Source organism: Rhinopithecus roxellana, chromosome 3 (assembly GCF_007565055.1).
Source record: "Rhinopithecus roxellana isolate Shanxi Qingling chromosome 3, ASM756505v1, whole genome shotgun sequence".
Lineage (NCBI taxonomy): Eukaryota > Metazoa > Chordata > Mammalia > Primates > Cercopithecidae > Rhinopithecus > Rhinopithecus roxellana.
Window position 1 is genome coordinate 158,188,370 of NC_044551.1, and position 25,010 is coordinate 158,213,379.

Genomic DNA, 25,010 nt, shown 5'->3' on the forward strand with positions numbered 1-25,010 from the left:
TAAGGTCCACATTTTATATTTGACTGAGTGTCTCTTAAGTATCTTAAGCTCTTTTAATGTAAAAGACTCCCCCTCCATCTTCCATTTTTGCAGTTTATTTGTTGAATCCTTACCTTTTCATATGTATCTTTCTAAACTTTTCTTTGTGTAATGAAAGAATATGCACAAGCTTCGTTTTTAAAAAATCTAATTTACCTAAATAAATTGTTCACAAACTTGTCACACTTTTATGTGACACTTTATTCACATATCAAGAACTGTTATTCCCAGTCATATGGTACATTTCCTACTAGTTTTTTAAAAATAGCAGCTGAGGCCATACTGTCTGTCAGAATTATAGCTTTTTTCTTCTTTGCAGTGTATCATGGAATTTCCCCATGTCTTTCAGAATTCTTCCCAAGTCATTTGCAGAATAAGTCCTCATATGAATATACATATTATTTTTCTAATGCTAATGGGCTTTTGCTACACTGGAAAACATACACATTCATTTACTTTTTTTTTTTTTTTGAGATGGAGTCTCACTCTGTCTCCAGGCTGGAGTGCAGTGGTGCCATCTGGGCTAACTGCAAGCTCTGCCTCCCGGATTCAAGCGATTTTCATGCGTCAGCCTTCTGAGTAGCTGGGACTACAGGCGCACGCCACCACATCCAGCTAATTTTTGTATTTTTAGTAGATACGGGGTTTCACCATGTTGGCCAGGATGGTCTCGAGCTCAAGCTCGTGATCTGCCTGCCTCAGCCTTCCAAAGTGTTGGGATTACAAGCAGGAGCCACCGTGCCCAGCCTCATTTACATTTTAATACAATTAAATTCAGGCTGTTGTCAGGGTGACTTCCTAGATTTCTCAGTTTTTTGAGCATGATGTAGGGAGTATTTTATTATAGCCCAGTCTATGGGATATTCCCTTATACACACACACACACACACACACACCCCACACTCAATAGGGCAAGAACCGTATTCATCATCTCTTAAATTCTAGGTCCTGTCACAGGCCACTGCTTGGAAAATGGTTGACTAAATGTAGCCCATTTCTTCCATTTTTACTTTTCACTATTCCCCAAATCCTGGAAGAGTCCCTTATATCTGCTGCTGGGGCTCCAAGGCCTCCGTGCTGAAGCCCAGTACGTTGTTGTGTATAAGATCATAGGCCCTGGAATCATATTAGGCTGTGTTTCAGGTTGCAACTCTACCAGTTCCACCTGTGTGACTCTGGTATAATCTCTCAACCTCTCTAAGCCCTGTTTTCATCTGCTGGAAAATATAGATAATCATAACACTTACCTGCAGTGTGGTTCTGAGTATAAGAAAGACAAACATATTACCCAGTCAGCTTAGAATAGGAAGCTTTCAGTAAATGGTTAAAAAAGAGGTCTCTCTCTCCCTCTGCTCATCTCTTACCCAGCTTCACAGAGTTGGCAGCCCACCCACCTGTTTGGCCCTCAATCTTCAACCATTTCCCAGGACTCCTCCTTACACTCCTGACCATCATGGTTCCAAGCCCACTTTTCCACTCAGCTTTATTCCCTCAACACCACTGCCCCCCATGACAGGTCATCCTCTTAACCTCTGGCATCTGGTCCCGTTGTCTCCCTGACAACCCCCATGCTCTCCTCTCTGCAACCCCTCCCTGCTTCCCTGCTCTCCCTACTTTATTCCCACTAACCCCCTTCACCTGGGGCTGAGACCACCTGGCCTTGACCCTGCACCCTCAGCCAGGCCCACAGAGAGCTCAGTCGGGCTGGAAGTAAGGACCCCAGATATTCAGTTGAGGAATTTAACATTAATACAATAATATAGAATCCACCAGCAGATTTTCATAAATGTTCTGTGTGTTCTTTTATCCTTTTTTTCTTTTTTTTAAATCCAGGATTTCATCAAGGAGCATAGATTGCATTTGGTTGTCAGTCTTTTCTCTCCTTTAATCTGGATCTGGCTCCCAGTCTTTTTATTTTTTTAATGACATGGATATTTTTAAAGAGTCCAGGCCAGTTGTCCTTTAAAATGTCCCCTCACCTGGATGTGCTGGCTATTCTCTGATGGTTAGATTCAGATTACACACCTTGGTAGGAATACTTCCCGCAGCATCACACTGGGACATCACACTGGGACTCATCTAACGTCGGCTTGTCCCAGTGTCAGTGATGCCGAGTTTGTTTGCGTGGTGAAAACAGTGTCCCAAACCTCTCCATTATAAAAATGTTTTTATAAAGACATTTTAAAATATTTGTGATTAATAAGTAACCTGTGAATGAGATTTTTTGAGATAGGCGGCATCCCTTCATGCAATTTTAGTATTCACGGATAATCCTTGCTTGTATCTGTTTTTACATCAGTGATTACAAAGCAGTGATTTTCTGTCATTCCTTCTACATGTATTTGCTGGTATTCTGAAAATTACCTGGACAATTTCTTCAGATTTAAATTCACTGTCTTTTCCTCTCAGGGAAGCCTGGACTGGCTGAGCTGCCTAACCCTGCCTCTTTTTTTTTTTTTTTTTTTTGAGAGGGAGTCTCGCTCTGTTGCCAGGCTGGAGTGCAGTGGCAACCTCCACCTCCTAGGTTCAAGTGATTCTCCTGCCTCAGCCTCTCAAGTAGCTGGGATTACAGGCATGTGCCACCACACCCGGTTAGTTTTTTTTTGTTTGTTTTGTATTTTGGTTGAGACAGGGTTTCACCATGTTGACCAGGATGGTCTTGATCTCCTGACCTCGTGGTCTGCCCGCCCCTGCCTCTCTTCATACCCTCTGGTAGCCCCTGACACAGCCCATGGCAAGTGTCACAACTGCAATTACTGTACTGTGTAATTATTTAAAATTAGCCTCTCCGTGCCCACCATGAGCACCGTAAAGATGGACAATTTCTATCATATCCACAGCCATAACCCCAACACCTAGCTCTGTGTCTGGTACATAGTAATTCCTTAAGAAATAATTGTTGGAGGGGTGCAGTGACTCACACCTGTAATTCCAGCACTTTGGGAAGTGGAGGCGGGTGGATCACGAGGTCAGGGGTTCGAAAGCAGCCTGGCCAATATGGTGAAACCCTGTCTCTACTAAAAATACAAAAATTCGCTGGGCATGGTGGTGTGCGTCCGCCTGCAGTCCCAGCTACTCAAGAGGCTGAGGCAGGAGACTCATTTGAACCTGGCAGGCACAGATTGCAGTGAGCCGAGATCGTGCCACTTTACTCCAGCCTGGGTGACAGAGCGAGACTCTAGTTGAAAAGAAAAGAGAAGAAAAGAAAAGAGAAATAATCGTTGAATCAATGGAAACAAAATTACAACTCTTCCCACTTTTGGGAAGGAGAATTGAGATTCCTGCTTTCCCCTTCAACCCTAGCTTTATGTTTGTTGTGATGGTATAGAGGTCACACACGGCAGCCTGTGTCTGTTCTTAGGCTGAGTTCATCTACTTAAGGGTGGGGAATCCCAGATTGGGCGAAACCAAAAGCAGGGACAGACCTTGAAAAAATTGTAAAGCAGTTCTTGGTTGTGCTTACCCACCATGACAAAATATGCACACACACATACACACACACACATTTTCATGCCTTCAAGGCCTACCCTGCAGCCTTTCCCATGGTGCCAAACCCTTCTTATTACCTTACAGTCACTTAACTGTCTCTGCTGGCTTCTTCCCATTCATTCAAGCGACAAATATTTATTGAAACACTTCTCTGAGCCAGATGGTGCCAAACAGTTACCTAAAGGGCAGACTGTGTGTGTGCCAGGGTTGTTTCCCGCCAACACTCCCCTGCAAATTGAAATAATTTCATCCTTGGAAATTCAAAAAAAATCATGGAAATTATCACTATGGGAAAAATCCAAGCAGAGCTGAACCTGCTAAGAAGTAGAGTTCTTCTTATGGTTTAGTATTTTTTAAAATTATGAATCATTTCGTGTTTTTTCAGTACTTGGAGTTTCTAAAAGTCTCAATGAGGTCCAAGTGCTAGGCTTTGTGCTAGGTGCTTCAGTAGGAACCAGGCAGAGTCCCCGCCTCACAGAAGTCAGCATGGTGGAGGAACAGACAGGCACAACAACAGTTGCAGTGTGACTAGTGCCATGTGGGGCAGCCGCTGGGATGGGAGTACAGTGGAGGCACTGCCCAGTCTGAGTGGATTCCCTCTGATACATTTTATTCGTGTCACCATGGTAAGTGTTGGGGGACTGGCATTCTAGGGAACACTATCTGCCCAGGATTCACAGCAAGAGGGAACTTGAGGGATAGGAAAGTGCACCTTGGGAAAAGTTTGATGATAGAGTGTTTGAGAGTGGGATGGGGGGCGGGGATTCTTGTAAAATAGGAGGGGCAGGTTCTTACATGGCCGTGGATTTTACTCTGAGGGCTTAGGAAGCCATTGAATTTTAGAAATTTCTTCTCCCTGCTCCAGGGTCTCTTGGGGCCTCCTACATCTCCCACTAGGTACTTCCTAGGTCCCCACTTTTTCTCTAGCTCTGGAACATTCTCTTCCATTTCCCACCTTTACAGTTCTCTGGAGAGGGTTTGATCTTCCTCACTGTGACAGGAAGCCAGGCTCTGTCATGGTGGGTGGGGGAATGCACTATGTTAAATGCATCGGACCAGCCTGGCCAACATGGTGAAACCCCATCTCTACTAAAAATACAAAATTAGCCTGGCACAGTGGCAGGTGCCTGTCATCCCAGCTACTTGGGAGAATGAGGCAGGAGAATCACTTGAACCCAGGAGGCGGAGGTTGCAATGAGCCAAGATCGCATCACTGCACTCCAGCCTGGATGACAGACCCTGTCTCAAAAAAAAAAAAAAAAAAAAAAAAAGCATCGGAGACAGCAAAGAGCCAGTTTGGGGGACTGACTTGTGGGATTCTGGCTTCTGGAGGACTGTAGAAGTGCCTCCTACCTTGCTGAGAGAAGAAGGTCTTGGGCATGGGGTAAGGTTAGGGTACTAGGTTTGGGAGCCCAGGGAGAGGACAGGAGGGGCACGAGCTGTGCTGGCCTGGGAGTTTGTGCTCACCATCCTATTCTCTCTCCAGCTCCCAAAATGGCGATGATACCGGCACCTGGCCCAATAACCAGTTTGACACAGAGATGCTGCAAGCCATGATCTTGGCCTCCGCCAGTGGTGAGTAGTGCCAGTGCGCGTATGGAAGGGTGGGAGACCAGGGGTTCTGGGGTGCTTCTCACAGCCACCATGCCCGCGGACTGGATATCAAACCTGTGTAGTTTCTCCAGATCTTTCGGCAGGTCTGAGAGGACCCATGATTCCAAGCATAAAGCCTGGAATGGTGGCTAAGGAACAGCAGAGGGATTGGGGGTCCTGGGATGCCCAGAGGAGAGCGAACAAGGAAAGACTCATGGAGGGAATAGTGGTTACAAGTCTAGCTCTGGAATGGGACAGCGTAGCTCAGGTCCTAAGCTCTGCCACCTATTAATACTATCTTTGGGACTTGGATCAACTTGCTCAATCTCTCTAAACCTCAGTTTCTTCAGTCTAGAAAGCAGGGACAGGGACCCCAAAGGGTTGTTGTAGAGATTAAATGAGATGATACCGCAAAGCATAGAGTTCTGGGCCTGGCGCTTAAAAGCCCTCAAGCAGTGAAAGTGGGTGTGGAAATCCCCAGCAGAGAAAACACCTCCTCCTTATGCGAGGCTCTTCTTTTGCTGCCCCTAACTCCAGAGTAGGATTCTGGTTTTCCCATAAGGTTGACTAAGGGCTTCCTTTGTAATAGAGATTCGGCCAATGGTGGTTGTCCCTGAAGAGTCACTAGGGCCCAGAGCAGGGGAAGAAGAATATCATTCGTCCTTAAAAGTACAGGCCTGGGCCAGGCGTGGTGGCTCACGCCTGTAATCCCAGCACTTTAGGATGCTGAGGTGGGCAGATCATGAGGTCAGGAGTTTGAGACCGGCCTGGCCAACATAGTGAAACCCCGTCTCTATTAAAAATACAAAAAATTAGCCAGGCATGGTGGTACGCGCCTGTAGTCCCAGCTACTCGGGTGGCTGAGGCAGGAGAATCGCTTGAACCTGGGAAGCGGAGGTTGTGGTGAGCAGAAATTGCACCACTGCACTCCAGCCTGGGCAACAGAGCGAGATGCTGTCTCAAAAAAAAAAAAAAAAAAGAGCATGGACTTTAGAGGCAGGCCAATCTGGATTCAAATCCTGGCACCACCATTTAGCAATGAGTCCATGGGTAAGTTATTAAACCCCTCGGTTTCACTTACTGTTAATGGGCACAGTATTAACGGATCTCATTGTTAATCTCAGGGCCACATGCAAGTTCCTCAGCACGGGATTGGCAGAGAGTAAGGGCACAATATATTATTATCTTTGCTGACCCAAACCCATTTTTACTGGGTAGAAAGCAGAATTAGAATAATGCCTGTTAATAAAGACTAGCTTCTGGACCAGCAAATCCTGGGCTTATAAGGAGGCTGGCAGAGGATCAAGGCATTGCCCTATATCATGAACTGATAGCCCTGCCCTCCAGCACGTCTGGAGGACTGGTGGGTAGAGAACCAGGTGAAATCACAAGAAGCACTGTCATCACACCTGCGCACACGCTAAACAAACTTTAAGGGCCTCCTGTCAATGAATCCTCTCAATAGCTCTGCAAGGCAGGTCTGATTTCTCACATTTGACAAATGAGAGAACCGCGAAGGCACTTGCCCCAGGGTCCCCAGTTTTGAGCTGCCAAGCTGAGGTTCTAACCTGGCTCAACTCCCAAGTTTATGCTCTTTCTACTATAGGGAACATGGCTGCCTTTGGATCCAGCCTCGGCTTCTCTATTACCTGAGCAGGACTAGAGGCTAATCTCTTCCTCAAGCTCTGTTTTATTCTTCCAGATCAGGGTTGCCAGATAAAATACAGGATGGCCAGTTAAATTTGATTGTCAGATAAACAGCAAGTACTATTTTAGCGTAAGTCAGTCTCAAATGTTGCATGAGACATAATGTACTAAAAAAAAAATGCTCATTGTTTACCTGAAATTCAAATTTAACTGGGAGCCCTGTGCTTTTATTTACTAAATCTGGCAACTCTAGCCCAGATGTCTTCGAGGTTAAGTGGGGCCAGGCCTGTGGTTGATGGAAGGACAGAGAGGTGGCAGGGACTGCTGGCCTCCTGAGGCAGAGCTGTCCCAGGTCTGGTGGGGCTATGATTCCAGAGAGGCCAGAGACTGAGTATGAAAGTGGCAGGCGGCTGGGTCTGAGGAGACGCCAAGTTGGGCTCTTGAGGGAAATAAACAGGTATATTTAGCTGTTGTGGCCTTGCACCGTGAGGCCAGGAAGCAGCTTTTTAGCCTAAATCCAGATGTTCAAAACAGAAATGAAATCAGTATTTATGGCCCCAAACCCTCCAAGCAAGTCATGCAGCTCATTCCCCTGTCAAGGCCTCCCTCCTTTGGCCCACACAGGGCCTGACCCTCATCTGAGCCTGCGCCCTGGGAACGGACCCTGGGGGCGGAGGTGGTGGGTCAGGTCCTGCTCTCACTTTCACACCCGCTTCCTTGCCCTGAAACCAGAGAGGTTCCTGAAGTCCAGCCCAGCCAGGCCTGTGGGGCTGCTGAGGGGGGTTAAGTAAGAGGGAAAGTAAAAACCCACACTTGGGAGGAGGCTTTTAAAATAAACATCTGGGGGGAGGGATGCTCTCAAGGAGGCTGCGGTTTGCAGCTCAGCCAGCTGTGTTCCAGCTAATCAGGCCTCCCTGGGCTACTCTGGAGTTGCTGCCTCAGCCCTGGGATAGGGTGGGTTAAGAGGACACAGGGAGGTTGGGGAGCTGGGAGCTGAGTTTCCCTGAGTAGAGGCTGGCACAGGAGAGGAGGCATCACCCCCACCTTGTCCAGGCCAGAAGATGTCCAGCTTCTTGGGGCTCTCCTAAGTCTGCCTCTCCGTGGACCAAGAGAAAATCCCGCTCCTTGGTGTGCCTTGGGGGGAGTGGAATGTAGAGGGAGGGGCACTGGAGACCTGACTCTACAGAAGGTCAAAGCTGGCAATCTAACTTCTTCCCCTCAGATTTATAGATGGGGAAACAGGCTTGAGCCATGCAGCGCCTTGACCAAGCTCACACAGTTCCTTAGTGGCAGAGCAGAGCAGATAATTCTCTTTCTATTACATTCTGTATTTCCATATCTTCTCTCCTCCTGGTCTAGCCCAACCTCAGGGCAACCCCCCACGAGGTGGGTGGGGGATGGATTTGTCACTTTCACCCACTGGGGTGCTACTCAGAGATCTTGGGTGCACGTAGGACGTGGGTGGGCCAAGCTTCTAGCTACTCACTCAGGCCCTTTCTGTCATTCTGTTTCTGCCTCCCTTCTGCCTGCTTCTCCGTGTTCCTCCTCATTCTTTTCTGTGTGCAGGGAGACCACACCCCCCACCCCACTCTTTCTCTGGCGCCTCTGAGGTCTCCCCTCTAGCCCCTAAATCACTCTGGAATCCTGGCTCTTTGAAGCCAGATCTGGGCCCCCCTCCCCTACCCCTTCCATCCCAGGCTGGGAAAGGCTGGAAGAGGCTGACGGCTGGAGGGGAGGGGGCGGGGCGGTGGGGGACCTGGCTCCCTTTTGGAGTTAATTAGGGAAAACAGAGAAATGTCAGCGGAATGAAAGAGCTGAGGGGTGGGGGCGAGCTGGGGTAGGAGAGGAGGAAGTGGGCAGCTGCTCCCTCCCATTCAACCCCTCTCCCCCGCCCCCAGAAAGCTCTCAGCTCCGGGGATTTGCGACATGAAATGGAGGCTGTAGAAGCCTGAGCATTGGTGCGTGAAGAGGAAAACCGAGACGCATCCTGGCTCTCCCCTCCCATGTGCCCTCCCCCTCTTATGCCGGCTTGAAAATATTTCCTGTCTCTCTATTTCTCAATCTCTGGTTGATGTCCCAGGATTACTCAGCCTCTCCGGCTTTAGTCACTCTCTCTACTCGCTCCCAGGGTCTAGGGTGGGAGCAGAGGGAGCCTGGGAGGGAAGTTCTCCTGCCAGCTGGGCCTGGGCTGGCCTGGGCATCCCTGAGGTTTTAACTGTCTCCCAGCCACAGAGGATCTCAGGGCCTTCAGCAGCCAGCCCCAAGGAGTCAAACTCCTGTTTCCTCCTCTCCCACCCCCGACCCAGTCAGGGCAGGTGAAGGGTAGAGGTGATGGCATGCTGGATGATGACGCTGTTGATGATGTATTGCACAGGATGAAGCGCCATCTCATTTAGTCCTCACAGCAACCCTGTGAGGTAGTAAAGTGCCTCTCAGCCTTCACAGTGCATACAAATCAGCTGGCAACTCCCAGAGGCTGCATTCTAAACAAGTTCCTGGGTGATGCTGAGCCAGGGCCAGAATGTGGACTTCTCTGGGCCACAGTTTCTTCTTATGTACAGTGGGACATTGGGCCAGAGGTGCTCTCTAATGTTACCTGGCTGTGACACTCTGAGCCTGTGTGTAAAGTGTCCCTGAGATATCTAGTCCCCGAGATCATCATCTCCTCAGCTTCATAGAGCAAGGCTCTTCTCCATCTTCTCTCTGCCTCCTATTCACTCAGAGTAGGGATAAAGTCCAAGCTGCTGGTGGTGCTGGTGACTGACTGTCCCTTCCAGCATGCGCTTAGGTACACTTGGGCCTGAATTCCCCTCTAATAAATGCTGCCTGGTATGGCCTTGGTCCTTCTAAGCCTTGGTTCCCTCATCTGTAAAATGGCGGTCGTACCACATACCTGGCTGGGCTGTTATGTAGAGGTTACAGTGATTGTGCATGTGAAGCATCCGGCAGAGTGCCTGGCACACAGTAGGTGTTCAAATGCTGTTTTGAAATACAAAAATTAGCTGGGCTAGTGGCGTGCACCTGTAATCCCAGCTACTCAGGGGGCTGAGGCAGGAGAATCACTTGAGCCCAGGAGGCGGAGGTTGCAGTGAGCCGAGATCGCACCACTGCTCTCCAGGCTGGGCGACAGAGCAGGACTCCATCTAAAAAAAGAAATGCTGTTTTGAAATGGAGGCTTGGAAGAGCGCTTTCTTCACCCCCACCCCACACAATTACTAAGAGAACTACTGAATCTCTACTCCATGCCAGGCCTTGCTTGGCAAAAGCTAGGGGCATGTACAAACCATGGCTGCTGCCCTCCAGGAGCCCATGTTCTAGTGTGGGAGTCAGAGGCTCCCTTGAGAAAGGCCAGGGCAAGGAGCTGAGAGCCTGTGTCACAGCCCTGAGAGAAATACTAGCGAATATGTTTTGAGCACTTAGATCTACCAGGCACTATTTTAGGTACTTTACATACATTTTCTTATTTAGCATTCACTAAAACCACAAGAGGTGGTTACCATTATCATCCCCATTTTGCATATGAGAAAACTGAAGTGGCATAGAGAAGTTAGGTAGACTTGCCCAGGATCACAGTGAGTAAGGAAAGGAGCTAGGAATCAAACCTAGACTTTCTCACTCCAAAGCCTCTTAACCTCTACCCTCAACTCTTGTGAAGAGAGACTACCTTGTATTCCCAGTGTTCGGCATGGTCAGGGCCCAGGGTGCTGTGTAGGCATTCATTAACTGCTGGGGGTATAAGAGAGTGACTGTTGAGGACCCTAAGTTGAGCTCCCACCTGATCTTCCTCTGTCTCTGCAGAAGCCGCTGATGGGAGCTCCACCCTGGGAGGCGGTGCCGGCACCATGGGCTTGAGCGCCCGCTACGGACCCCAGTTTACCCTGCAGCATGTGCCCGACTACCGCCAGAACGTCTACATCCCAGGCAGCAATGCCACACTGACCAATGCAGCTGGCAAGCGGGATGGCAAGGCCCCAGCAGGTGGCAATGGCAACAAGAAGAAGTCAGGCAAGAAGGAGAAGAAGTAACATGGAGGCCAGGCCAAGAGCTACAAGGCAGCCTCCCCCCAACCAGCCCAGCTTCTCCTTACCTGTACCCAGGCCTCAGAGTTTCAGGGCTCACCCCCAGAATACTGGTAGGGGCCAAGGCCATGCTCCCCTTGGGAAACAGAAACAAGTGCCCAGTCAACACCCACCCCCTTACCCCCCGGGGGTTGAATATGCAAAGGGAGTTCTGCTGGGAACCCCCATCCAATCAATTGCTGTACCCATGGGGGTAGTGGGGTTAGTGTAGACACCAAGAACCATTTGCCACACCCCATTTAGTTATAGCTGAACTCCTCCATCTTCCAAATCAATCAGGCCCATCCATCCCATGCCTCCCTCTTCCCCACCCAACTCCAACAGTTCCTCTCTCCTGAGTAAGGTGGTTGGGGTGTTGAAGTACCAGGTAACCTACAAGACTCCTAGTTCTGAAGAGTTGGAAGGGTATCATGACCTCTTGGCCTCTCCTTTGATTCTCAATCTTCCCCCAAAGCATGGTTTGGTGCCAGCCCCTTCACCTCCTTCCAGAGCCTGAGATCAATGCTCAAGTTTTGGAGGACATGGTCACCATCCCCATGGTACTGATGCTTGCTGGATTTAGGGAGGGCATTTTGCTACCAAGGCTCTTCCCAACACCCTGGGGACCAGTCTTCTGTTTTGTTTTTCATTGTTCCACGTTCCCACTGCATGCTGTGATTTCCCCCACCTCCTCCTCAAACAAGAGACTCCACTGCATGTTCCAAGACAGTATGGGGTGGTAAGATAAAGAAGGGAAGTGTGTGGATGTGGATGGTGGGGGCATGGACAAAGCTTGACACATCAAGTTATCAAGGCCTTGGAGAAGGTTCTGTATGTCCTCAGGGGACTGACAACATCCTCCAAATTCCAGCCATAAACCAAGAACTAGGCTGGACCCTTCCCACTACATAATAGGGCTCAGCCCAGGCAGCCAGCTTTGGGCTGAGCTACCAGGACCAATGGGTTAAACTGGCATTTCAATCCAAGGAAGCTCAAAGCAGGTTTAGGACCAGGTCCCCTGGAGAGGTCAGAGGGGCCTCTGTGGGTGCTGGGTACTCCAGAGGTGCCACTGGTGGAAGGGTCAGTGGAGCCCCAGCAGGAAGGGCGGGCCAGCCAGGCCATTCTTGTCCCTGGGTTGGGGAGGCAAGGAGCTAGGGCAGGGACCAAATGAACAGAAAGTCTCAGCCCAGGATGGGGCTTCTTCACAGGGCCCCTGCCCTCCTGAAGACTCAGTCCTTCACCTTGCCAGGTGCCATTTCTATTCCGTGAAGGCCACTGCCCAGGCCCCCGGTGCGCCCCCTAGTGGCCATAGCCTGGTTAAAGTTCCCCAGTGCCTCCTTGTGCATAGACCTTCCTCTCCCACCCCCTTCTGCCCCCGGGTCCCCGGCCATCCAGCGGGGCTGCCAGAGAACCCCAGACCCGCCCTTACAGTAGTGTAGAGCCCCCTCCCTCTTTCGGCTGGTGTAGAATAGCCAGTAGTGTAGTACGGTGTGCTTTTACGTGATGGCGGGTGGGCAGCGGGCGGCGGGCTCCGCGCAGCCGTCTGTCCTTGATCTGCCCGCGAAGGCCCGTGTTGTGTTTTGTGCTGTGTCCACGCGCTAAGGCGACCCCCTCCCCCGTACTGACTCCTTCTATAAGCGCTTCTCTTCGCATAGTCACGTAGCTCCTACCCCACTCTCTTCCTGTGTCTCACGCAAGTTTTATACTCTAATATTTATATGGCTTTTTTTCTTCGACAAAAAAATAATAAAAAGGTTTCTTCTGAAAGGCTGAACGTTTCTGTATAAGCGATGGAAGCTCCTGGCATGTGTGCATGAAATGATGAGCTGAGGTGGGTGCTGGAAGAAGGACGGAATCAGGAGGCGACTTTGTGTCCTTGCGCATCTAGATGTTTCCGAATTGCGCTCGCGTGTGTGTGTATGTGTGTGTGTGTGTGTGTGACTGTGCAATATGGCTGTGTATGCTTGCAATGCAGTTGTGCCTATGAGACAGTGTGCGATTGACTGTGTGCTTGTGGATCTGTGTACCGTGTGCCGCTGTGTGATCGGCTGGCGGGTCCGCTGTGGGGTGGGGATCTGAGTGCGGCGTGTCAGTGTGCAGTTGAGTGTGCAGTCTACGCTTGCGGCTGTCTCCAGGCAGAAGAGGAGACCCCGGCGTGGGCGGGGGCGGGTTGGCGCCGGGCAAACGCGTTGGGGAAGGGACAGAGAACGTTTCCGTAGCTCCCGCCCCTTCCCGACTAAAATTACCTACTCGAAGCGCCCCGGAGGTCTTCACGGGAGGAAGGTAGACTCTCCTTTGCCCCCGCACCCCCACCCCCACTGCCTAGGGGTTTTGGGAAAGCCGCGGGAGTGGAAGGGAATGCGGGAGGCGATTCTTCGAAAACCAAGTCTGCAGCTCGAGCCTCAGTTTCCCCACCTGGAATTCGCCTTCCCTCTGACATCTCCGCGGCGAAGCCTAAGAAATTGGTGGGCTCCTCCTTTTCTTGCGGGGTCAAGGGGACTGAAAGGGCGTGCAGGAAATGAGATCCCTCGCAGTCTCAGCTCCCCTCCCTCCTTCCTCTCGGTGCTGTTCCACTCACTAGCCTGCCCTCCCATCTCCCCGCCCCCTCCGCCTGCCTCCTCGAAGCACTGTGGGATTCCGAGGTTGCTGCAGCCAGAGAAGCTGCAGAAAACACGGAGCTGGGGGTGGAGGGGGACTTATAAGGGGAACTACCCGGAAGGACCCAAGAACGCAGACAGAGCCACTGCGGTTATCTGACCGCACAGCGAGGGTATGCGGCTTCCTCCACGCTGCGGAGCCTCCCAGAGCCAGGTCACCCACTCTGGCAGCTCAAGTCTGTTGTCATGGAAACCAAACCTTCCAACTTAAGAATCTGGGAGCGACTTTCTAGCGTGGGAGAAAGGGTGGTGTGCAAGGTTGCTGAGATGGAAGCAAGGTTTTGTTACTCAGAGCCAGGCTGTGGAGGGGCGGGGTGCCGGGCGCCTGGGTTCTATTCCAGGCACAGCAGCAGACTGGCAGAGCGCGTAAGCAGCTGTGGTTGGTCCCCTAATTGGTATGTGTGCCTATATAGCTCTGAGCCAGAAACGTGTGGCCTCTGGGGGACAGGAGGGAGGCGGCAGGCAGCCCATCCCCACACCTTAGGCCATACTGGGGAGGCAGCTGCCCAGGCTCCAGGTCTATTTAAAAGGCTTTTATTTCCAGTTTCAGAGCCTGCCTGAATGGGTTTGTGGTCCTCTCCAGGCCCCTCCCTGTCTATCCTGGGCCTGCTCATTGCTGGTCTGGCTTTTTTGTGCAGGTCATAACACGCTCAGACAAGTATGGCTCCAAGTGGCAAGTCATCTGGAGCATGACCTCGGGCTCCCAACCTCTGCTGGGCAGGCTCAGGTTTCTACCCCAGGGTAAGCCCCTCTACTCTGGAATGTGGTCTGTGGCCACCAACAGAGCAGAGGGGATGGGAAAGTGGGAGTCAGATGCTTCCCTCAGCAAGAGACACAGGTACTGCCAGGAAACCTTGTGTGACATCTGGGAACATGAAAGGTTACAAGTGAGTTCCAAAAAAGGGCTCCAAGCCAAGTAGCAGCAATGTGGAAGAGTCAGGGAGCTGAACCGGTCGCCCACTCCTTTACTGTGGCCAAACGGCCCTGAGGTGAGCTCTGGTGGGGTAGAAGCAACCATCTCTAGCCCAGTGCCCAAGCAAAGTGTCTGGCACCGTTAGCTTTTTCACAGTGATTTGTCAGGTCAACCAGGGATTTGACGCAGGAAAGACTAGAGGAGCCTGGACTACAGTGAAAAGAAAACAGCTCAGAAATTCACACAGGAAGCTGTACTGCAGCACTGTTTCAATGCTTTATTAACAGTTGGAAACAAAACCAACAAACTGGAGGTGATGACATCCCAGAAGCCTATGAGGCAAGGGAAATAGGTTTGCATTTTGTCTCCCACACCTCTCTCTTTTTTTTATTAAATGCATCTTAGCAAAAGTAGATTAAAAAAGAAAGGGTCAAAGCCCCAGATGTCAGTGAGCAGGGAGGAGGTGACTCAGGGGAGCAACAGACACCCTGCATCAGAGTCCTCCCAGGAATAGGCCAAAGGAGCAGCTCTTGCCCCTTTACACACAAGCGCCAGCAACCACAACCCTTCCTCCTGGCAGTAAGGCCTCACCTATAGTTGTCCTCATGCTTCCTAAGCTCTCTCTTGCTCTAACAACTCTAATTTTGGGCCAAGGCCAAGAGTGCCATTCTTTCTTCCTAGCTGGGGATGAAAAGCTGAGAGGGGCATAAGGACGGCAAAGTGTCACCCTAAGCCAGAAAATTGGAGCTTCCTGTGGTTGGGGACACCAAACAGTTCAGTGTGCCCTCCCACTTCTCTTTTAGAAGAGAGCTGGGGTACAGTGTATGAAGGCACTCCTGGTGCCCAGTTCCCCAGAATGTCCAGTTAGCATCTGCACATTTGGCTCGATACATTTATACAATTATAAAAAACTCTGTGGTCTTAGAGCTCCCGCTCTCAGGCCTGGTCCAGCTCAACCAGAGAAGGGGTTCCTCCTGTGTCGGATTCCCTGGGAGAGAGGATCTGCCTTGGACTCAAGGGTCCAGAAGGTCCAGGGGCATATTCAGGATTGGGCCTGTGAGGAGAAATCCCAGAACTCCGGAACCTGCCACCAAAGCTTCCTACATTATGGAGGGGAAAGGGGGAAGGAAGAGTTTTCTTTAAAAAAATTTTTTTTCATACAAAAATAGATCCATTTGCAAAACAATTTCTCAGCCAGGAGGCTCCACCTCCCATTTCCTTGTAGACAGAGGGTGAGGTGTTGGAATGGTCACAATACAACCCATAGTCCAGATGAGATGCACCAAAGCTCGGGGAAGGCATGAGGAGGGAAGGTGGCTCAGTAGCCTGGGGTTGGTGCAGACGGTCCACAGAGGCAAGGGCATAAAGCATGGCAGAGGCTGGGGGCAGGTCCCACACTGCTGCTGTGCCCTGCCTGCCTGCCCACAGGCTCTGTCTGGCCTGGGCCACAGCACAACAGGGAAAGTGGTCCAGATCCTTTGCTTTGGAGGCCTTTCCCAGGAAGGTGGGGTAAAGGTGGGATTTGCTCCCAGCTTCCTTAGGAGCAGCTCCCAGTGCCACACCACTAATAATAAATAACCACAGCCAGGAGAGGGAAGAGCAGAGACGACAGCAATGAAAGGAGGGATCTGCCCAAAGGTTTACAAGCCCCATGCTGTTCTCAGGGCCAAAGAAACCACAAAAGAAAAGCACAGATCCAGCAAGACTGACCTGGGGGGAAAGCCCATTAAAAAGTCAGGGCTGAGAAAAAGCAGGCTGGGCCTTGTCTGAGATGAGGCCCTCTGAGTAACAGAGAGGAGACAGGGTTAAGGCAGCAAACATGGACCCTGCTTTGGTAATACAACAGCCAGGGCTGGCTGGGTTGGGCTCAGGCCTCCCCCACACTGCCCTTTCCTTCTGGCCTCCAGGCAGCTGAAGCTGTATGTGATGTTGAGAGAGCAGCAGGCCAGAGAGAAAGATAGGGTCAGGGTTGTGGGAGTGGCCACCCCAGAGGAATATCCCCTTGAGCCTTTAGGCACATGCTGCAGGGCAGGACAGTCTGCCACTCCGCTGAGGAGCTCCCGCCTCAGTTTCCGCCGTCACAGGACCCACATTAGCTTGCACGGCCAACCAACTCCTTGGCTTCCTCAAGGATTGTGGGGAATGCCTCACTCTTCTTAGACACCTTGGTAGGAACAGCAACCATGGCATCGTCCTTGGCACACCCGGCCTTCCTGTTGGCTGCAAGAGAAGATGAGAGATTCTGTCCACGGAAGGCCTCATTTCTAATTTCTTTCAAACTCTACAGCAGATAATCAGTCGTAAGCCATGCAGACGTGACTACGTTGGTCAGTTCATAGAGGGCTTTACTCTAAAGAAAGAGGGGCAGAGATCCAGCATGTGGAATATATTTTTGGGTGGCAAAGAATGTAAGAGAGTGTGGTGCAATGGGAAAGCAAGCCTTGCCCCCTTGCTTCCCTGTGTGAAAATAGCACAAAAGTTTGAACACAGCTAGACAGACAGAACTGGGTTGAAGTGTTAGCTATGTGACTTAGGGAGAGATGAAGTACTCAAAGTCTATTTTCTAATAATAGGGATGTTGGAACTAAATAGACTAAAGCTTAGTACATAGTATTATTTTTGTTTTCTTGACAGGTCCCAGGAAACTCCTAGGCCAAAACACTTTTCATTCAGCCCTGGGAGGGTTGTCCCTAGCAGAAGGCAACCTTCCACAGGTGGTTGGAGAAACTCCTGCAAAGAGGAATAGCAGTCACGCATTGGCATCGCACTCCCATGTGTTCCTCCAGCAACAGATGCCCACACGCCTTAGCTCTTTCCCACCTCTTCAAAGGTAGCAGCTGTGATACAAATGCCAGGGGCCCTTCAAGGTGTGTAGAGTATGTGGGGGTGGGGTGGGGGTAGTAATAAAAGCTCTGTCAGGGAAGCAGAACTGGGATCAAGGATGGACAGGAGAGGACCCCTACAAAGAAATCTCAGCCCATGTGGCTAAGGGATGGTCAAGTTACAGCTGTCATCCCAGATTGGAAAAGAAGAACCAAATCAGTTCACGAGTTTCTGTTCTAACTGCTGGATTTCATCCCCAAGACTCTCATATTCATTTATGGTATCTAGGCTTATGGCCCCAGTATCTGCAGCAGGAAGGCCACTCCTTGAGACCACGCCCATCTCATGATGTCTCCTCCTCCCATGCCCCGGAACAGCACAGAGCGACTGTGTATACACAAAGAGCTGTCTGGGATGAAAGAAGCCAGACACGAAAGGCCATATGTTATGGGTCAGCTTCTATGAAATGTCCAGCATAGACAAACCCAGAGAGAGAAAACAGACTGGTGGTTGCCAGAGGCAAGGGGAGGGGAGAGTCAGAAGTGACTGCTAATGGGTATTAGGAAGTTTTTCTTTTGGGGACGATGAAAACGTTCTGGAATTAGATAGTAGTAATGGTTATACAATCTTGTGAATATTCTAAAACCCCTGAATTATACATTTTTAAATGGTGAATTTTAGGTATGTAAATGATATCTCAATTGGGGGAAAAAAAAAAAAAAAAAAAAAAGACTTCCTGGAGATCTGGGAAAGCTGGAGTGGAGAAAGCAGTACCAGAATGTTTTCGAAGCAGGACCTAGATGAAAGAGCCGAGCACTCCTAAATGAAGACCAAGACTGAGGCAGTTGCAGGACTGGAACGAAGCGCTTTTTTGGACCAGCAAAAAGCTTTAGGTAGGCAGAAGCCAAACAGGATCAGATAGCCCGTCTTTTTTTTTTTTTGATGGACCCTCACTCAGTCGCCCAGGCTGGAGTGCAGCAGCGCAATCATAGCTCACTGTAGCCTCAAACTCCCAGGCTCAAGTGATCCACTCACCTCAGTCTCCCTAGTCCTAGCTGGACTATAAGCATGTGCCACCACATCTAGCTGTTTTTGTATTTTTTGCAGGGATGGGGTCTCTCCATGTTGCCTAGGTTGGTCTTGAACTCCTGGGCTCAAGCAATCCTCCCACCTTGGAACCTAACGTTCTGGGATTACAAGCATGAGTCACCAGAGCCTGCCAAAGCCCAAGTCTTAACCAGGTCTTCTCCCCCTGCGGAGTCATGACTCAGGCTACTGTTTTCATCCCAGGAGAGGCTGCCCGTAGATGAAGCAGGGAACACGCAGCATGCACACAGGTTACCAATTTAAAGGTCTGCTCCTCCTCCTTTACTTCCCGGGGGCACAAGAGGTTGTCTACCAAGAGGAGAAAGAATAGTGAAGACCCTGACTGAAAGCCACAGGACTTACCTAGTTACAGACCATAGGTATGTGACCGAGACTGTGGGAATTTCACAAACCCACTTATTGGATTATGAACACAAACTACTGCCCCGTGACCGACAAGTGAGGAAAAGGAGGCTACGTGAGTGTGACTATGATGGTCTACATGTGTACATTTCTCATACTGTCCTTACCAACAAAATCTTCCTCAGGCCTCCTGCATTTCCACTCTCTTATGAAGTACTCCCTCTCTAGACCCCATTTCTCATGTCCGGAAGGGTAGCAGTTTCATATCATTTTATTATTTCTTTGAATTCAGTCTCCAGCAGTTGAGAAGACACTGCAACTCTGTGCGTGCGTGTGCGTGTGTGTGTGTGTAACTCTAGTGGTGTATGTATGTTTAAATAACATCTGACTCCAGACCTTGGGAAAAGGAACACTGGGCCACTTGTCCTGGGCAACACAGGAGAAGGCAGAGTTCCCATGTGGTAGGTCTTAAGCTGCTGCTTTCTGTGGTTTCTTCCTCCAAATTAAAAAGATACTGTTTGTTCCTAATCAAGTGGTGTTTCTAGACATTTCTGAACTCAAGAAGCTTCTGATGTATTAGAAGCTTCCTAAGAACCAGGAGCAGACAGTAGGTAGGGAGAAAATCAAAATTTCCCTTTTAAGCCTTGAAAGTCTATACACCAGGGAGGGTGTGATGTGGCCTAAGGTCAGGGGATGAGAAAGCTCTTGTTGGAACAGGTCTCCCAGCTTTCCACTCAGTCACCATTATGCTCAGCAGGTTGAACAATCAAGAAAAACTGACCTCCCCAAGCTTCCCCCAACTTACTCGTTATAAGACTATTGAAGAGCAGCCATAGAACCCGATAAATATTTTGACTAGATGGAGTTAATGATCAGGGAGGATCATGAACTCAAAGAGAACAGTCCACAGGCTGTGTGGGAAAAGGGAACAATCTTGAGATGCTGGTGAATGCTCTCTGAGGACAGATTCCTAGAAGTTAGGGGTGGGCTAGGATAAAAACACCAGCAAAATCAACCATATAACGCAAGTGTAGCTAAATTTCAAAAAGGTTACTGATTTGAAAAAGACCTTTATAAAACATAGGCTAGGAACTATTACTGAAGAGGAAAGAATAAAATAAGCTTCCTTAGGGAAGAGGAAACTAGGACAGATGGGGCAATCATCATCAAACTAAATAACTCATTCTTGTCTCAAACTCTCCTAATTATGTTTCTTGTCCTATTTACAAAAGTAGGGGGGAGAATAAGTAGTGGTACAGGAAATATTCTTAACAACCTTCTCTAGATAGGAGGTGATATGGTTTGAATGTATAACCGCTCCAAAACTCATGCTGAAATGTGGCCTACAGTGTTGGAGGTGGGGCCTAGTGGGAGGCACTTGGGTCATGGGGTGGATCCCTTATGAGTGGCTTGGTGCCCTCCCCATAGTAAAGAGCTCATAGGAGCACTGGTTGTTTTTAAAAGAGCCTGGCATCTCTCTAGCTCCCACTTCCGCCTTGCGATACACCTTCTTCCCCCTTGATTGGAAGCTTCCTGAGGCCTCAACAGGAGATGCTGGCGCCATGCTTTCTATACAGTCTGCAAAAGTATCAGCCAAATAAACCTCTTTTCTTTATAAATTACCCAGTCTCAGGTATTTCTTTATAATAATAAGAAATAGACTAACACAGGTGGTCATGAGAGCACCTTCCTGAAGCAATGTCATCATGTCCAAGACTCTCCTTGCTGGAAGGTATGAAAGAATATTTCCGGCCCATACTGTGGGTTCACTGCCATCTCCTGTTCAATCATGCAGGCTGAGTGGAAATAGCCCTGGACTTGGGGCTACGGTGCTGTCATTAGATAGCCATGTAGACCTAGGCAAGACCTTATCTGTTTTTTATTTTTATTTTTTGAGATGGAGTCTCATTCTGTCACCCAGGCTGGAGTGCAGTGGTACAATCTCGGCTCACTGCAAGCTCCACCTCCTGGGTTCATGCCATTCTCCTGCCTCAGCCTCCTGAGTAGCTGGGACTACAGGCGCCTGCCACCACGCTCGGCAAATTTTTTGTATTTTTAGTAGAGACAGAGTTTCACCGTGTTAGCCATCTTATCTGGTTTTAATTCCTTTCCCTATGAGCAGGTTAGATACTAATCACTGGAAGTCTTTAAAGTCTTTCCAACTCTATGATTCTATTAGATGGATGGAGCTTATAGGGAAGCTGGGAAATGGTAGAGGGAAGGAAAGGAAGAGTTGAATTTCTTTCTTCCCTTGGCTTTTATCCCAGTGAGCAAATGACTTGTACACAAGAGGCCACAATTCAGACAAGGAGATAAAGTTGAGTCATTAAAACCACAAGCTGACTCAATCATGGGCCTGAAATAGCAGCTGTAATACAATCACATGGATTCTTCCCCTTGACACTCAAACCATTGTTCTCCCACACCCTACGGGTCACAGCAGTTTACAAGTTGCTTTTAATGAACCAACCCTGATAGTAACTCTCCTCTTCCAACTCCTCAATGAGTCTTTGTATACTGGTCACTCCCTCAGGTCTCCAGAGACCGGAAGAATTTAACATTCCTTTAAATTCTAGGGAAAAAGCTAGTGTCTTTGAATAGGGACAGCTGTCTCTCTGGAAAAAAGGAGAGCTGTGAGGCAGATATGCTCCACAGTGCCTCTGTTTTTTTAGCTCAAAGCAATCAGCCAGGAGGAATAGTCAGAGACAGCCAGGCAAGGGGTGGAACAGTCAAATCCAGTAGCCACACAGAGAAACCTATAGCCAGTGGAACCTTTGTATTTTGAAAATGGGGCCGTCTAAGTCCAGCCTCTTTCTCCTCTTCACCTCTCAATCCTATTGTCACTGCACAAAAAAAATATTAGAGCTGGAAGGGACTCTGGAGACCATTCATTCTAGTCCAACTCTCATTTTATACCTGAGGAACTGTGTCCCAGAAACATTAAGTGACTTGCTTAGGATAACACAGACAGTATCCCAACTAGATGTGACTTTAGGAGTTTTGATCCCTACCTACCCTGTGTTCTTTGTAGTCTACTCTGATGGCTATCCTCCTGTTTATGTTTAATGTGAGGCCACATCACATCACTTTACATGATGTGAAAGCACCAAAGTCTAAAGAGTTACCGGAATAACTCCAAGATATATTCAAGTGTATTTAGTGAACCCAGAGCCTAGAAAGATAAGCTTATAGACTAGAGCCACTTAAAATATATGTAATTGTCATTTTACCTTCTTTCCAATTTAATATCTCCTAGTATAAGTCTCCTCCTATTCCCTCTGGCATGGGAGAGAGTACTTTGACTAATTCAGGTCCTCTGCTGGAAGGTTAGGTTCCAACAAAATTCCTCCTTCCTCCACCTGTGAGTTCTGATTTTCCATTTGGAAAGAAGTAAGAATGGGGCTTCCCCAGCAGAGGGAAGCCACTGATGTCTGGTTACCTGTGTATAGGAAGCATCTGGGATTCTAGTATAGTTCCACAGGAAGATTAGGCTTAAAAGGGAATTCCCCACCAAAAGTCTGATGCAGGCACTCAGCTGACGGGGTCAAAAAAACTCCAGTAAGATGCAATGTATTTTTGTAAGGCTAGAAATGCTTAATGTTAAGGCCACATCACCTTATGTGGTCAGTAGGAAATAATGTTGTAAGAACCTATAAGATGAAATACAGGAGTAATGGTACCTCTAGCTGTACTCTCCTTGCAAACACCTATCTGTAAGACTAAACACTCTAGCCCAGAGAGTACTCAGCTCTTCATATCCACTTCTCCTCCCCTTTAGAAAGCCTGTACTCAGAAAATGCCAGAAAATGGATAAGAACTTTGACTCGGGAGCTTTCAGTTTGGGGAACGTTCTGAAGTCATACAAGGGAGCCCTCAGAAGGGAGTATCACTCTGGTTATTCAGAGTGTAAGCAGAAATGGGTAGTCAGCCATTACAGATGAAACTCACAGTGATGGAAACAGTTGGGCCAGGATACTGAGTTTATATAGGCTAGCATGCTCTAAGGTCCCCCTTTCCAGGCTGTGGCAGGTACTATAGGCCCTACAGATACCACTGTATTAATAGCTAAGCACTGGCCAAAGCAAACTGTGCAACTCCTTCTATTTACAATAATCTCAAAGTAAAACTCACTATCAAATGGTCCTACACAATGCAACAGCCAAGAAATAGGGAACATAGATTTAAGTCCCTCTGAAGTAGAAACCTTTAAATGATACCTTTTTTGTAATTCCCACTCTTCAAATTAGAAAAGAAGCCACCACTCCTAACCTCAAAAGACCTTCACTAGACACAATGGTGCAGGTCAACTCCACATGAGAGGCAGCCTTGGCTATACCTTCTTTTGAATTAGTCTCTTGGCCACTGTAAGATTCCCTTAAGGGGAACTTACTTCATTAATCTTTTCCCATACTAATACCTGGATCATTTGTCCTAGCTCTTTTTAGAATCTCAAGCTCAATGTAATCCACTTAGATATTCCAAAGGATGTGAAAAGAGATTGCAGGGCAGTGATGGGGGAAATGCAAGGGCAACAGAGGCTAACTGCACTCAAGGAAAAGGTAGTTTTCAGTCACGGCATAACCCTTCAATAGAGATGCTCCTCTATATTTTTCTATCTGGGAATAATGATGCCTAAACCTCTCTACAAAATTGTATACTTTCTATTATTAGTTCTCTCTATGTATGCCTTCTGCTTGTGAAGTCCAGAGTAAGGACTCTTATTTTTAATTTGAATTTCAATCTATACCTAATATACATTTTGTATTTAGATCAACTTTTGTTCATACACACAAATGCCCACTCAAATCCCTGTGTCCTGCAGCCCAGTTCTTTTGTTCCAAATATCTGCTTCAAGAGTGGGGAGAAATGCAGCATAATCCAATGTAACTGATTTACTGTCAGCCCTTTAAACCCGTTTTCTAAGTCGCTACTCTGTAACATGGGAAGAGGACTAGATAATCCGTTCTGGATGCAGGGACTAAAAAGATGCTTAGAACATCATTATTTGCTCTTCAGCCTCAGACTGGCAGGAGTAGAGAGCCCTCACCCACTTCGACACCCAGGATGAGCTCCATATGCTTACTTACCTTGACGGGGCCCTCTCTTCCGTCGGAATGCTGCCCCTGACTGCAGAGCTTCTAGAAGACTGTCCATCACACCTGTCTCATCGCCCTCTGTTATAAAGAACAAGATGGAGATGTGAACTCTTCAGCCAGAGCAGCATGGTAAATACCAAGCCCCACACAAAATGCATGGCTATTGCTGGATTTCCCCTCTCCCACAGCAGCTGGCAGCTAAGAAGAGACAAAGAGAGCTCAGCCTTAAGTCTCACAAGTTCATGTTTACTTGTATCTGCTTACAAATGGTTAAAACAAAAGATCTCATTGCCTATTATCCAATGCAAACCTTGGGATATCTTCCCTGCAATGCCATCCTCCCCACCCCAATCAGGACTAGCAACAAAATTATAGAACTGCCCAACTCCAAGACCAGGATAAGTAAAGACTACGATTGTGAAATTAGTCAGCAACTATATCACTCCCTCTTTATCCTAAAGTGTTTCGCCTGGTTAGGTCTCAAGAGCAGGGCTGAGGAAAGACCACTGATCAAAGAGTACACTTCCCTGAAGTACTGCCTCCAGTGGCTAATTAGTCTTCTTGATGTCTAAGTCCTCTGCATCTAAGAGGAGCAGCCTGACTGGAACACAAAGAGTTAACGTAAAATCCTTGTTCTAGCCGGCTCGGTTTCCATGGCAACAGCTTAGGATAGTGAAATCTGAAACTGTGAAATCCCAAAAAGCCCATAGGCTGCCAGTTCCAAGGCTGGGGCTCACTGCTCCCAGCGCCACCTGCTGGCTGAGCATCACTAGTGCAGCTGACCTACATTCCACCCTCATTGACCCAGGTACTGGAAACTGGGCAAGGTCCATTACGCCGCCTGTTGACCGGGTGCAGCCTTCATCCCACATGTCAGCGGGACTCCACCTTCCCCCACTGCATCCTAGCCAGTACCTGGGGGCAAACCCTGGAGTCCCAGGGGAAGGTGAAGGATACTTGGTGTGGGCTTTAATAGCATTACAAAGTTGTGGTTTACAACTAAGGGCAAGGAAATTGCTTTCCAGAAAAGCATGAAGAAAAGTCCCTGGTAGCAAGAGGTATCAGAGCAGCCCTTGTGTCCGTGGTCTGTAAAATACTGAGTCCTAACAAACTCAGCAGCTCTGTGAACACCTCTTCATTTGCAGAAGGCTCGTGGCCCCTCAGGTTCGGAGGAGGGTGGTATCAGCTCAGTGCTGTGTGAGCAGCGTATGCTGTATTTCCGCTGCCCACAGAGACAGCAGTGGGG

General features: G+C 48.8%; 2 protein-coding genes across 22 annotated transcripts in view; one reads left to right on the forward strand and one right to left on the reverse strand.

Moving 5' to 3' along the window:
• Positions 1-12,596, forward strand: part of LOC104681863 (protocadherin gamma-C4) — a 191,594-nt gene extending 178,998 nt beyond the window's left edge. For 16 of the 20 annotated variants that reach the window (XM_030927791.1, XM_030927789.1, XM_030927786.1 and 13 more), the window contains exons 3-4: positions 5,015-5,103; positions 10,567-12,591. In XM_030927791.1, coding sequence (XP_030783651.1) covers positions 5,015-5,103; positions 10,567-10,793 — 316 coding nt within the window. In that variant the 3' untranslated portion in view covers positions 10,794-12,591. Of the gene's footprint in view, positions 1-5,014; positions 5,104-10,566 lie in introns of all 20 variants that reach the window. The other 4 variants (XM_030927787.1, XM_030927798.1, XM_030927783.1 and 1 more) reach the window with 2 other exon arrangements.
• Positions 12,597-14,654: 2,058 nt separating this feature from the next.
• DIAPH1 (diaphanous related formin 1) overlaps positions 14,655-25,010 on the reverse strand; it is a 106,666-nt gene continuing 96,310 nt past the window's right edge. Inside the window, exons 27-28 of one of the 2 annotated variants that reach the window (XM_010388244.2) lie at positions 23,756-23,842; positions 14,655-16,616 (exon numbers count right to left, since the gene is read on the reverse strand). In XM_010388244.2, the coding sequence (XP_010386546.2) occupies positions 16,489-16,616; positions 23,756-23,842 (215 nt within the window). In that variant the 3' untranslated portion in view covers positions 14,655-16,488. The remainder of the gene's footprint in view (positions 16,617-23,755; positions 23,843-25,010) is intronic. The other variant, XM_010388245.2, reaches the window with a different exon arrangement.